At 35.4% G+C, this 15,476-nt stretch overlaps 1 protein-coding gene across 1 annotated transcript in view; it reads left to right on the forward strand.

Annotated features, from left to right (window-relative positions):
• RAB1A (RAB1A, member RAS oncogene family) overlaps positions 1-15,476 on the forward strand; it is a 28,540-nt gene that overhangs the window by 11,270 nt on the left and 1,794 nt on the right. Inside the window, exons 2-5 of the mRNA XM_059943193.1 lie at positions 4,158-4,230; positions 8,865-8,960; positions 13,633-13,728; positions 15,092-15,223. Coding sequence (XP_059799176.1) covers positions 4,158-4,230; positions 8,865-8,960; positions 13,633-13,728; positions 15,092-15,223 — 397 coding nt within the window. The remainder of the gene's footprint in view (positions 1-4,157; positions 4,231-8,864; positions 8,961-13,632; positions 13,729-15,091; positions 15,224-15,476) is intronic.

Genomic DNA, 15,476 nt, shown 5'->3' on the forward strand with positions numbered 1-15,476 from the left:
TTCCCTCAGTATGCATTTGTCTGATGTTTTCTCATGATTAGACTGGGGTTATGGATTTGGAGAGAGATACCATAGAGGTGAAGTACTCTACTCATTACATCATATCAGAAGGTACATGATATCAATATGACTTATTGCTGGTGATGTTCACGTTGATCACTTAGTAAAGGTGGCATCTGTCAGGTTTCTCCAGTGTAAAATTACTATTTTTCCCTTCCTACACTCTGTTAGAAACCAGTCGTTAAGAACCCACACTCAGGGGAAGGGAACTAAGCTCCATTTCCTGGAGGAAGGAGTGTTCAAAGAATTTGTGGGCATTTGTTAAAACCACTGCAGTAATAAATATTTGGGGGGGGACAAATTTTGAGGCCGTGCAAATATCCTAATTCTCCTTGAAGTTTCACCCACTAATTTTAGCATTCATCAGTGGATCTTGCCTGCAGCAGTTAATCTACCAGTGATTTTCTATTTCTCTCATTCCTTCTACATGCATTAGTTTGAATCCTCGTGTAAGGAAGTGTTGTCTCTCCTCTCCTATTTATTTAATTAATGATTTATACACTTATGGACTCATGGATATTTATTTTATTCTTTGGGTTATAATCCAGTACATGATTGTTTACTTTGTGGCTCAAATTGTTGCCTTGGCCATTGAAGTTGGTGTTTGTCCTTTTAACATGCCATGTCCCTGTAAATTTTTTTCTCTAGCATTTTGCCCAAAATGTTACTCAAGGATGGCTATAGATATTCTTTAGGTGTTTCTCACAATGAAAGAGACCTGATTAAAAACGCAAAATTAACATGTTCTCTGATCTCTTAGCACAGTCCTTTGTAAAAGGCACAGTGTTACATTTTGGATGAATAAGTCAGTTTACCTTCATACAGATAGGTATGTTAAACATAAGAGTGGGGAAAAACAGACTCCAGACTACTTATGGGGAGAAAATATGAAGTGTCATTGTCATAGTAAATTAGACATGAAAAAAACCTGAGGAAATTCTCATTGGGAACAGTGGATAGGATTTACTAGAACTATCTGATTTAGGTGAGTGGTGATTACAGTTGTACTTCTATAAAGATTTCTCAACTGATATAATTCAATTTTTTCACTTAAGTCAAAATGGTATTGCAGACTGAAAACTTAATCCAAATTCTTGAGAATAAAAGAAAAATACATTTAAAATCTTACTATTTGCTAAATTATTCTTGACTCTTTGTACCAAAATTCTGATATTGAGCTTTCTAACTTTAGATTTGTATATTTCCTATCAACATTTTTACTGTGTTCTGTTTTGTAAATTATAGTTACAGAAATGTCTTTAAGTGATCTCAAATCTGAATTCTATTTTACATCCTGTATATTAATACTTTAGAAATAAGGTACTATAGGAGTAGGTAATTTAAAACATTCCAGTGCAGGTAACATGCTGTTGATCACAGTCTCCTGGTGTGTGAACTCAATAAGGCAAGAAGTTTGTTAGTTGATTTTGTTTGCCATTCTCCTCCATGTCTCTTGCCGTGTTAGTGAAGCTAATGGTTTGGGAGAGAACAAAATAGCCTTCTTTAGCAAGATTCATTTGGGACAGAGTGCTCTGCTCGTCATATTATTTTTTTTAAAAGAGCTCCTGACTTATTTATTTATTTATTTATTTATTTATTTGGCTGTGTTGGGTCTTCGTTTCTATGCGAGGGCTTTCTCTAGTTGTGGCAAGCGGGGGCCACTCTTCATCGCGGTGCGCGGGCCTCTCACTATCGCGGCCTCTCTTGTTGCGGAGCACGGGCTCCAGACGCGCAGGCTCAGTAATTGTGGCTCACGGGCCTAGTTGCTCCGCGGCATGTGGGATCTTCCCAGACCAGGGCTCGAACCCGTGCCCCCTGCATTAGCAGGCAGATTCTCAACCACTGCGCCACCAGGGAAACCCTCTTCATATTATTTACAATGGCTCTGAGCCGTAAATTATCAGGAACTCATAAATTAAATAACGTTTCAAAATAATGCTGTTTGTAAAATTTAAAAAGAATGATAATTGAAAAGTGATTTTTTAAAAAATTGACTACTAATTTCCTTGAAATCATAATGTAACTTGTAGCACAGTTAGGAAGCATTCATGTTTTTTACAGCCTTATGGTTATTCTGAAAGAGAGAAATTGATCTTTAAGGTAATGAATGATACCACAGGCAGCATATGTGGCCCAGTGCTGTCTTTTACTGTAAAAGGGTCCAGTACCACTGATTCAGAGGATGTTTATTGAGTATTTACTGGATGCTTGGCACTGTCCTGAGGGAAACTGGTAAATTCAGGGCATTTGTTGTATCAAAATTTTTGTTAAAAACTAAGTAATTGTAGTAGTATCGGTGGTGTGATTTTTTTCTTGCTGACTGAAATGTAAATTCATTGCTAATGTTCAGTGTTCAGCATTCTTGAGAATTCATTTGGTCTAATTAAAGAGAAAGCTATCAGTAGTACTGAAGCGAGTCAGCACAGCAACTGTACTGACTAAAATAAAAGTTGTTTGGTATTAGGTATCAATAATTTATTAAGAGTAAATTTTTATAATTATCCCCACTACTCCCTTTTTTCCTTAGGATCTCAAACTGGAAAGGATGTTAGTTATTAAGTTCATCCTGTGTTTCAATCAACTCTTCTTAATGACTTATTTAAAAGCTTACTTCCTTCTGTGACCTTTATTTTGCTGCTGACTATGGCACTTTGGTTTTTTAAAAAAATTCTTTCCTTTAGGTATAATTAGGAACAGTAAGTGTACTATGGTAACTCGGTAAAACCAGAAAGCTATGTTTTAAGTAATACATAAATCACTGTATAAACCTAGGTAACCGTTGATTAATTAATATTCACAGAGATAACCACTTCTAAACATCTTGCTTACATGTAAATCTGATAATTGTAATCTACATTTCATTTGCAAGTGATATTTGGGGTTCACTTTAAGTACGTAGCATTTTTTTAAAAACTAAATCACAAGGAAGAAAATTAAGAATCATGTATATCTTCTAAAAAAAAATCTGTAAATTCTGGATTTTTTGTCATTTTGAAATTGCTTTAAAAGAACATACAGAACTGGTCAGAGTTGGGAAGAATCTATGAGAGATTCCTTTGGAGACCGTGGGCTGACCCTGTGTTGTCTTCAGGTTCATGAAAGAATCCCTGGGAATGTATTGTTTTGTTTTGTTTTTTAACATCTTTATTGGAGTATAATTGCTTTACAATGGTGTGTTAGTTGCTGCTGTATAACAAAGTGAATCAGCTATACATATACATATATCCCCATATCTCCTCCCTCTTGCATCTCCTTCCCACCCTCCCTACCCCACCCCTCTAGGTGGACACAAAGCACCTAGCTGATCTCCCTGTGCTATGAGGCTGCTTCCCACTAGCTACCTGTTTTACATTTGGTAGTGTATATGTGTCCGTGCCTGGGGATGGTTTTTTGAGTTAGGTTTGGCAGTGGTAAAGGTGCATAAACATAGCCTAGCTTTCAGTGTTTTCTGAAGAATGCTTTAATACAAGCTTAGAATGTTGGTAAAGTTGTGCATTTATACAAACAGCCTTTGATTTTACTGCATCTCCAGTTTAAGATATTTATAATATAGACTTTCAGAAGTTAAATGATCCATTTTTTTTTAAAGGGGGAGAATTCCAGGTGGATGCTAGGGAAGGATCATAAAAGCCCTTCGTTGGAGGATTGCTATGAAATAATGACTTGAGATTGGAATTTGAAGGAGAGATATGTTTCATTGGCAAGAACAATGAAAAGTTAACTGCCTGTATTACTGCAGAAGAGTGGGATTTTTCTAGCATAAGTCTTGGGCCCTCCAAGAATGCATATCACTTATGTTTCCTTTCATTCATTGCTTGGAAGTGGAAGTTCAGCTGATATTAGAGATCATGGGTGGCATTGCCTATCTTATTTTTACATAATTCTGTCATGTTCAGTGATTCATCAAAAGGGCTCCTGCTGTTTGTTGCAGTTTGGTCCTCTGTTAGGCTGTTCGGTCTTCTGTTAGGCCGTTCATGGGCTCTTCAGGAGCTGTAGTCTTCCTCAGTGAGCTGTTATTCTTGGCTATATTCTTGTTGTTGTAGAACTTACAATACAGTATGCTTTTTATTAATGTGATTTTCTTTTTCTCTTTGCAGTGATTATTTATTCAAGTTACTTCTGATTGGCGACTCTGGAGTTGGAAAGTCTTGCCTCCTTCTTAGGTTTGCAGTAAGTTGAAATCAAAATGCTTTTAAAGAAATTAATGCTGTTTATGTTTTCTAGGTAGACAAAAGATTAAACAGTTTTATTCAGAATATTAATTCTTCCAGAATTTATATATCATATATAAAGCCTCCAAGTGTACATCCCCAGTGATATCTAGACTCTTAAATAGAAGAAATGCTGTTGCTCTTCAAAGAAATTCAAGCAAAGTGTAGTTATAAAGTCAGAGTGTCTAATACTCTTCTTGGAGATCAGTGTTTCATTCCAACATAAGTAGTGAGGTAAGGGGAAAATAGTAGGTCTGTGTTGAAAGTGACTTGATGGAAAACAAATCTTCAAGTAAAACTTTAGTAGAATAAAAAGAAAAAGCAGGGCCTGGTACAAACTTTTTTTGACAATGGCATAGAGTTCTATATGCTGAAATTTACAAACTGATAAATAACTTTCAACCTAATAAATAAAATCTACAGTCTTATTCATAGTCTTATCAACTGCCTTCAAATTTAGCATGTTTTCCTTCTCACTGTCTAGATCATTGGTTCTTAAGAGTATGGACCAGTGGGGATTATCAGGACCGTCTCGGGGTCCATGAGATCAAAACTACTTTCCTAATAACACTAAACCATTAGTATTTACTAAGTAAATAATTACTTAGTACTAAGGCAAAAGACATTTGCCTTTTTTCACTCTACTGATCTTTGGTCTGATGTTGCAAAAGCAATGGTGGGTAAAACTGCCGGTGCCTTATTAGCACCATGTTGAAGTAGTGCTAAGCCCCAAATTATACTCATAGTCATGGTGTTTACCTCTGTTCACTCACAGCGGGGAAAAACACCATTTTCATTTAAGAGTGTCTTTGATGAAACAGTAAAAATGATTAATTTTTTTCATACTTTTTAAAATTGAGGTATAGTTGATGTACAGTATTATGTAAGTTTCAGGTGTACAACATAGTGATTCACAATTTTTAAAGGTTATATTCCATTTATAGTTATAAAATATTGGCTCTATTCCCTGTGTTGTACAGTATGTCCTTGTAGCTTTTTATTTTATATATAGTAGGTTGTACCTCTAAATCCCCTACCCCTGTCTTGCTCCTCCCTCTTTCCCTCTCCCCACTGGTAACCACCAGTTTGTTCTCTATGAACAAACTGTGAGTCTATTTCTTTTTTGTTATAGTCATTAGTTTATTTTTTTAGATTCCACATATAAGTGATATCATACAGTATTTGTCTTTGTCTGACTTATTTCAGTTACGATAATACCCTCCAAGTCCATCCATGTTGTTGCAAATGGCAAAATTTTATTCTTTTTTATGCCTGAGTAGTATTCCATTGTATGTATATGTATGTGTATGTATACATCTTTATTCATTCAGTCTGTTGATGGACACTTAGGTTGCTTCTAAAAATGATTAATTAAAAAAATCGTGATCCTCGAGTATTCTTTTTTAAATATTCTGTGTGAAGAAATGAGGAGTTTGCATAAAGTAGTTTTACTGAAGACTGGAGTATGTTGGCTGTCTCAAGGGAAAGAAAAGCACTTGTATAGTTGTTTCCATTTTGAGCTAAACTAGCTGCTTTTCTCATTGAACATTTTTTTTTTAACTTGAAAGAACTAACAAACTATAATTATGTAGAATTGAGTACTGGGTACGCATTTTATCAGATGAACAGACATTATCACTTCAAGGAAAATATCTAACAGCATTTGCTGCCTGTAATAATAAATTCAAGCTTTTCAAAGGAAAATTAGAATTTTAGAAAACTTAAAATTCACCACTGCAAGCTTGACAGCATCTCAAATACTTAATATGACTTTTCTGATGATATAAGTGATATTAATGAATCCCATATATATACATATAAAACTTCACTATATATAATGGTTAAAAAATGAGACCATGGAAGTACCAGAATAAAACCTAGGTGGCTCTTTAATCTTGTGTGAAAGTATTTTCTAATGCAGAAAAAAATCAGGAAAGAAAAGATTGTTAAATTTGATTGCATTGAAGTTAATGCTGAGCACATAAAAATGTTGGAAGACAAATGGTACTAGGAAAAAAATATACATGAGGAAGGGGTGATATTCTCAATACATAAAGCACACTTACACATTAATAATAAAAGGATGTTTGCCCTGATGGAAATATGAGCAAATACATGAGCAGGCAGTTGACAAAAGGAGAAATACAAATTGCCAATAAATATGAAAAAAATGTTCAATTTTATTTGTATTTAAAGGACTTTAAAATTAGATACTACTTAATTTTTATTAAATTGGCAAATATTTAAAATTAATTAAAATTAAGAATAATTCCTAGTATTAAATCAGCAATTCTAGGTAGGTGGGAAGAAGCTGGCCTCTCTTGAGGAAAATGGCTATAGCCTGAGGTATTTGTGCTTCAAAGAAAATCCTTTCCAGGATGCCTATTGATCTAAGTCATAGGTTTTCATACTACCTACACAGTAGAATCACCTAGGATGCATTTTGAAAATACTGATTCTCACACCCCTGAAGTAGAGACAAGCTGCGAAAGGTATGATAAATGTATAATAAGCTTTGGGAGCACAGAGGGAAGAATCTCTTAATTATTGGCTGAATAGTTGGGGAATGTTTGGACAGTCAGTATTGCCTGAGCTCAGAATTGAAAAATGAATAAAAATTGCCATGTGACCCAGGGACTGGGGGAGTAGGGGGATAAAGCTTGGGAGTGGGGAGAAGGAGATGCTGAGAATTTGGACAGTAGGAAGGGCATGTGCAATGGCTCAGAGGCACGCAAGTGAGGGTCATTTAGGGGTTTATAAGAATTCTAACAGCATTTATAAGTATTTCTAACAAAGTACGTGGCATGTACGAGTGCTGAATGAATGTTTATTGCATTCATTTTGTTCTCTATCCACTTTCTATAGTACCTGATGCTTATTAGACAATTAAAAAATTTTAATTTAATGATGAGCATTTTGTCAAATTGCATTCAATGCTTCAAGAGTATCCTTTTATCCAGTGATTCTGTGTATGCATTAGTGTGAATATATGTGGAGGATAAGTCAGCATAGCTACCTCTAGCCACTTGGAACTCTCTCTGATCACATTTTATTCTTTAGTGATCTTTGTTTCAGTCTCATGTACACATCAGGTTCAGCATTATCAAGACTTCCCCACACTGGCTTCATTTAATCCTTTTTCCCCTTCTCTTTGTTGGGAGTGCCACAAATGCAGATCCCAAGTGTGTCATTTTCCCCTTATATACTTCAATATGTATTTCTAAGAACTGGACATTTTCCTATAAAATACATTTGTTGACTTAACAAAATAAATTTCCCTAGTTGTCTAAGAAGTGTGTTGTTATAGTTGGTTTGATTCATGATTCAAAACATGGTTCACACAGACTCATAGACATAGAGAACAGACCGTGGTTGCCAAGGGGAGGGGAGGATGGGGTGGGATGGAGTGGGAGTTTGGGGTTAGCAAACGCAAACTATTATATATAGAATGGAAAAATGACAAGGTCCTACTGTATAGCACAGGGAACTATATTCAGTTTCCTGTGATAAACCATAATGGAAAAGAATAAAAAAAGAATTTGTATATATGTATAATTGAATCACTTTGCTGAGCAGCAGAAATTAATACAACATTGTAAATCAGCTATACTTCAATTTAAAAAAAGTGTAATTTTAAAAGTTTAACCTTGAGTTAAACATTGTTCACATAAAAACTTGTACACAAATGTTCACAGCAGCATTGTTCATAATAACCAAAATGTAGAAACCACCCAAATGTCCACGAACTGATGAATGGATAAACAAAATGTGGTATATCCATACAGGGTACTATTTTTCAGCCATGAAAAGTAATGAAGCCATAAAAAGGAATGATCCATGCTGTAACATGGCTGAACCTTGAAAAGTTTATGCTGAGTGAAAGAAGCCAAACACAAAAGGCCACATTGTATATAATTCCGTTCATGTGAAATGTCCAGCACAGGCAAATCCACGGAGACATGAAGTAGATCAGTAGTTTCCAGCGTCTAGGGGGAGAGGAGGAAATGGAGAGTGACTGCTGCTGGTTATAGGGTGTTCTTTGGGTGATGAAAATGTTTTGGAATTAAATAGTGGTGATGGTTGCACGACCTTCTGAATATACTAAAAACTACTGAATTGTACATTTTAAAAGGGTGAGTTTCATGTATGTGAATTATATCTGTTTAAAAAGTCATAACTAAGAAATAAAATTGACTTCTAAAAAATTTTCAGGAGAGTGACATGATCATAGCTTTGTGGTGAATAAGTTGGATGGGGAGGAGCAAGAGTTCCACTGATTAGAAAATTAGAAAAATCATTCATAATTATTGAAAATATAAAACCTTTTTCTATATGTATGTAAAGAATTTGCCAAGAGATGTTTAGAAAAATTAAAGAATAGCTATTAAAAAAAAATCTTTTAAGAAGAAACCATTGTTAAATAGCACTTTGTCTTCAGAACATGAACAGAGTGCAGGAGAGGATGGAGTGGCTGTTCTCAGCATGTTACGCCTTATAAACTGTTTATCAGCTTTGTAGATAAAAGTTAACTTTATATTTTCTTATTTACTCTATTGAACATTCATTTTAATTGTTAGCTTTTTTTCCCTTCAGGATGATACATATACCGAAAGCTATATCAGCACAATTGGTGTGGATTTCAAAATAAGAACTATAGAGTTAGATGGGAAAACAATCAAACTTCAAATAGTAAGTAATTTTTGGACTAGAAATTTTTGTGGAAATTATTTTGGTAAATTTAGAGTGTATTTGTTATTTTTTAATATGTTAATAAAATTAAAGTATCTTAAGAATCATTCATCTAATGACAGTGGTAGAATAAGAATTGTTTAGATTAAAAATGATATAAGATTACCTTCCTCATTGAATTTTCTATTCATAAAGCAGAGAAATACATGTTTTTAAGTCAAACTTGGTCCTAGTTCTTTTTCTTGTGCTTTTATCAGTGTGGTCTAAGGGGTCTAAGTTGAGGTTTACCTTGTCTTATAGCAGAAGTATGTTGAGCAATTTTCGTATGTCTTTTATTGTGCTGAATACTATGGAACATTAGAAGAAACCTAGGAGAGGTTCTTCATATGTGGTTTAGTTGAAGAGTATTTATTAGATAGTATGTACCAACTCTGTAGAAAAGTAGAATTTTATTGGAAGGGAACTTAGCTTTTCTTACGTATTTTACAGCTCAGAAGATGGATGCTAAGAGATTCGGTGACTTGCCTACAGTTACTAGCAGAACCAAGTGACCCATAGCTCTCTGTTTTCAATATTTTGTGTCCCTGTGCCATCCTCATTCCCTATCCATCCTTATATCCTCAGCCCTGAATTAGAAGTAGGCAGTTGTAGTAGAAACTTAATACGGGTCTGGGTGCTACCAGTGTGGACATACCTATGGTCATAAAAAAAAAATCTCTGGGTATCTTTTAGAGTTGGCTGTTAGTATGAGGTAACATAGAAAACAAGTGACTGTTCTTTATATAGAATTGATAACACCCTGAACTGGAAGGAGTTTTGAATTTGTAGTCAGAAAACTTGGATTTGTTGTCTTCATTCTGCTATTTATTACAGAGTCATGGGTTTAACTTACTTCGGTCTTTTTCCTGAGACTCAGTTTCTTACCTCTAAAATGAGTGTGATAATGCTTGATTTACTAACTAATAAGGTAGTTGTGAGAACCAAATCTGTAGCTCTGTGTATGTGTGTATGATAATGTATGTGAAAGCCCTTTGTAAACTTTTAGGCAATATACAATTGTTACTGATGATGCGACACACACCCAGACAAGTGGATATTTGATAGGTTATTATTTTTTTTATTTGTTCTCTTATGTGACTCTGATAAGGGAAAGAAAGGTACATTACAAAAGAATTGTGGATTTTGATACAAGTGAACACCCTTGATATCCCAAATTAGGACTTGCAAGGATGTAGTTATCAGAGATACCTTGAAATACTTTGAACCAATGAACAGAGTATCTTCCATTTTGATTTTTCCCATTATATGTAGAGTGCCAACTTGGTACCATAAAGAATATTTCAGAAAGAAGCACCCAAGCCTGTAACTACTGATGTGAAATGATTGTGTTATGTGTGATCATTGGTCTTCATAACATTTGGGTATATTTTTGTGAAACATTTATATATTGCTACTTCCTCTGGCTGGAAGGATCTTATAGGTCACTCACTCAGTCTTCTTTCATCTTCAGTAGGAATTTCCTTTCCCTATCTGGTGCCTTTTTTTGAACATTTCTGAGAAGCTCACCATTTTTCAAAGCAGCTAGTTCCATTTATAAATAACCTCTTAGTTATTAATTCTTTATTTTGAGCCAAAGCCAGTTTCCTTCAACTTCTGTCTCTTACTACTCTGCCTTTTGCAGCTGCCTAATAGAGATTAATTTCTTTTCTATTGGCAGCCTGCCATTTAGATTGATTTTACCACACCTTCTACCTCTGAAGTCCGTCATTCTTATCTGGAAGCATGTTTTCAGAACCTTTTACAATTTGGGTTTCGGTTACTCTCACATTTTATATGTGCCGTTTATTAAAATATGATTCCTAAAATCAAATACAAAGATATAATCCAGCCAGTGTGGCTACATGGGGTAAATTCTCTACTGATTTGGACTCTGAATTTCTTTTTTTTCTCTTACACTTCAGGGACTCATGCCATTTTCTCATCATTGGCCCATTCAAGGACATAAAAAGAAAACCTGCATTTACTACATTTGCCATCTCAATAACCATTTTACCTACTAGTTTGGATCTTAAAGTTTTTGGTTGTTTTTTTTTGTTTGTTTTTAAGTCTTATATTTTGTGACTAGGGCATTAAACATCTAAATGCAGGATTTTACTTTTAACCCTGTTCCATTTCATCTTGCCTGGCTTGAATTACCCTTCCAAGTTTTCTGGGTCTTTCAAAATGATTGGGTTTATCTATATTTTAATTATCTTTTCTGCTTTTCCTGTTCAAGTGTGCCATTTGGGTCTTTATCAGAGTTGGTGATTACAAAACATTCAGCAGTGCGGGGCATGTACAGAGTCTAGTCCCGTACCATGAAAGGCCTCTTTCTGTGATGGTTTATTCATTTTCGAAGCTTTATGGAAATGCATACATTACACAGACATTCAGATAGATTCAAGGTTGCAGGGACGAATGAAACACAGCCCCATAGGAGGAGATCCCATTTCAGTGGGAGAGACAAACACGGGAAAATCAGTTACCCTGTGATTATGAGGGGTAATGAGGATTATGTACATAAAGAGTGATCAGTTACAGAGGAAGGTACTGTTAGGATATAGAGTCAGCAGAGTTTTCAGAGTGGCAAGGAGACATCAGAAATTTTGCTCTTTGGGTGCCATTGCTTAGTCAGCTACAATTCTTTGTTAACATTTATTCAGAAACATTTTCTTCCTGTTGTTGTGCTATCTTTGTGAAAGGGGTTGGTGGGCAGAGAAGGGCACTAACATTTTATTGAGCAGCATCTATAATCAGGCATTGTGCTAGGCATTTTACAAGCATTAGTTCAAACTTAGCAATTCTATAAAGTGAGCTGTATCTGGGATTTATAGACGAAGAAACTGTTAGGTGACTCTTCCTAGAGTTAAATAACCGGGAAGCTAAAGATGATGTTTTGAAGTCACGTTGGCTTGGCTCCAGAGGTCATGCTTCTCCAAGGATATCCTGAAAGACTTGAGGCTCCTTACTGATACAGTAGATCTAGATAGTCTCCTGACTCTCATAGGCTAGTACTTTGGACGAAAAAGGTAATGAAGCTATGGTGGCTTTTGTTTGTTTTAAATTAACAGTTGTTAACTTACTACATTATTTGCTTCATTATTACTTCTCCCTGCCCTCCCCCCTCAGTATGTTAAATTATAGATATGATACTTTACTGCAGAAATACTAACTATGCATCTCTATTTTACTATGTAACCACCATTATTACATCTAACAAAACTGACACTAATGCCTTAATGTTATCTAATATCCAGTTTGTATTTAAATTTCCCCAAAATTGCAGCTTATTTTTAACAGCTCTGTGTTGGCTAGGTCTTAGAAAAGGAAGTGATTTCACTGAGTGCTCCTGAACTGTTTTTTTTTTTTTTTTTGCCATCTAGGACTAGGGGGGATCAATGTCAAGTTCACAGATATATTCCAAAACTTTACAATTGCTTCCCACTAAAGGCTGTTGCATCTTAATCTCCGCTTGTCTTAGGCTTTAAGTCCATTTTTTGTTTTTGTTTCTTTAATGGTAACCATTAAGTAACCATTCTGTTATTTCCCCATCAATCAAGATGTTATCTTTTACCAGTATTTTTTAGTGGGGTAGGTAGCTTTTCTAAACAATTTTTTTAAGAAAAGGACATTGTCTAGGAGCAATTTAAACAAAATTCTCATTGCCCTGGTTAAAATCGTGGCTTTAAAAATCTGTTTCCTTGATTTTTCTTTTTTTTTTTTTTGGCTGCATTGGGTCTTCATTGCTGCGCACGGGCTCTCTCTAGTTGCGAGTGGAGGCTGCTCTTCGTTGAGGTGCAGTGGCTTCTCTTACTGCGGAGCACGGGCTCTAGGCTCACAGGCTCAGTAGTTGTGGCGCACGGGCTTAGTTGCTCTGCGGCATGTGGGATATTCCCGGACCAGGACTCGAATCTGTGTCCCCTGCATTGGCAGGTGGATTCTTAACCACTGTGCCACCAGGGAGTCCCTTGATATTTTTAATAGTTTTTTTTTAACCCAGAACTTTAATGTAGCAATGTTATTTGTTTCCAGTGTTGGAGCCTAAATGAAGTGTAGTAAATTGCTCTTAAAATGAATTTTATAAAAGTATTTGGAATCATCTTCCTTACATTGTTTTCCCTAGGATTAAAATAATTGTTCCTGAGATGGCTAAAGTGCTATCTTGACTGGTGGTTATCTGAATTAGGTCCTTTCAGTGCTTTCCATGATGATAAATTGTGCTAGCAAATAATTTTGTCTTATGCGTGAGAGTTGTACTGTGTTACAGGGATGTTAGTAGACCAGTAGCTTTCCTAACACCAAGTCAGCCTGTCTTTGCATTCATACTAGCCTGGCACAATGCTAAAGGCTGTAGAGAGTATGAAAAGTATGACAGTTTCTGATCTCAAAGAGCTTATAATTATAGTATTGGTAGCATTACTGCAAGCTAAATTAGACACTACCTTCTTTTCTGGACCTTCGGGTATTTGGCAGTTACCCTGCAATTTAGTAGTGTGAGCACAGAGCACTAATGTTTCTATATCAAATCCTGGTAGTCCACAACTATGTAAACTAAACTGTTCTCCCTCCTCCCTCCTTTTCCCCAACTCTGTTTTAATGGAATTGTTTGGATTTCTTGATTGTTTTATAATAGTGGGACACAGCAGGCCAAGAAAGATTTCGAACAATCACCTCCAGTTATTACAGAGGAGCCCATGGCATCATAGTTGTGTATGATGTGACAGATCAGGTAAGCTCCAGGAAAAATTGTTATACTGACAAAGTAGTAAGTTACTATTTGATAAATATCAGACTATTTTACTTATAAGGCATCAGTATCATTTATATGGCAGAAAACTTTGTCCACCCCTAAGGAAGTGAATGACATAAAAAACGTTTGTTTTAAACCAATGTATCTTTTAAGAACAGGTACATTGTTATTTTTCTCCCCTACGTCATTTGAACACCTAATGAATGGGTCAACCAAAATTTCCTAATATTTTCCTTTAGTAAATAGGAAATTTAGTAATTGGTTTTACATTTGCTTTCAAGGGACCCAAGTTATATTTATTATCAACTAAATAACTGATCATTTTGTCAGGAGTGTGTAGGGAACTGGGATTGTTTGGCTTATACTGTGTTTTTGGTGCTAAGTGTTAACAGGAATTTGCCTGGTAATTAGACCTGTCGGAATTGCCAAAAGTAAGATTAGAGGCTTCTGCCTGTGGAGTATGTGGTTCAGAAATAGGATGAGCTTTGAGGAAGATTTTAAGAGGAGAGTGAGTAGCTAAAGGAGAGCTCTTGAAAGGAGGTAGGGGGATGTGGAGATAGTGTGAAGAATGTGGTCTGAGGGCCATAATTGTTCTTTTGATCAGAAAGTTAGAAAATTTCAGGGTCCTTTTATTTTGCCTGTCAAAGAAAAGAATGAAAGATGAACTTTGAAAATTAGAATATATAATTCTTGTAGGAGATGTTAAATCTCACCTCAACTATGAAATCATAGGTAATTAGGAGATAGCTAGAATTAATAGGCTTTAGATTCAGCACCATTAGGAGTACTGGGTGAGTGATAGCAACATGAGGAAAAAAATGTTGCTGGTTTTAAAAATCTCAAGTAATGACTCGTAATATTTAAAAATGGAAAATTTCCTCCCTTAAATATGGCTATAGAAAAGAAAACAAGCATCTTTACTTTGGACCCGTTTATTTAATAATTTTTGACATGTCTAGTAGTTCACATTTAGTAGGCTTATTTATAAACCAAAATTTTGTCACGTTTCAAAAACCAGGTTTTGTGGTGCATATAAATGGCATACTCCAAAACAATTGGATTTGCCTGAGCTGTAGCTTAATGCTGAGCTGTATTTCCCTCTCATATAAGGCATTTTCATCCTCAAGCCTTCAAACTCTGTTTTCTTATTCATGTATGTATGTATCATCATTTTAATATGTCAGTTCACTTCTTTCCCAGCATTAGAGTTCTTTTTTTTGTAGCTAGATTGTCTCACTAGCTTTTCTTAGGTCAGGAGAGATGTGTCTGTTTATCACTTGCTTCATTAGAACAGTTGTGTCCAGAACTATATTATCATTCTTTAAAATGCCTGTCTTTTTAGGAGTCCTTCAATAATGTTAAACAGTGGCTGCAGGAAATAGACCGTTATGCCAGTGAAAACGTCAACAAGTTGTTGGTAGGGAACAAATGTGATCTGACCACAAAGAAAGTAGTAGACTACACAACAGCAAAGGTATGTTTAAAGTTTGATTTTCAAACTGAATTGTAAGGTGCTGAATTTGAATTATATATATGGGTATGGAGTCACACAATGGCCGCAACCACCTTAGCTTTTAAATACATGCGCCAGAATACTTTGACAGTAATAATTTGTGCAGTGTCTACTTGGATTCAGTAAACTTAGTCCTTCATCACTCCTTTCAGATGATGAAATGCACTAAGTGAAAAAGATTTTTCAATTAATTGTGCCTTATATATTCTCTTAG

The sequence above is a fragment of the Balaenoptera ricei genome, chromosome 13 (assembly GCF_028023285.1).
Source record: "Balaenoptera ricei isolate mBalRic1 chromosome 13, mBalRic1.hap2, whole genome shotgun sequence".
In the NCBI taxonomy this organism is placed as follows: domain Eukaryota; kingdom Metazoa; phylum Chordata; class Mammalia; order Artiodactyla; family Balaenopteridae; genus Balaenoptera; species Balaenoptera ricei.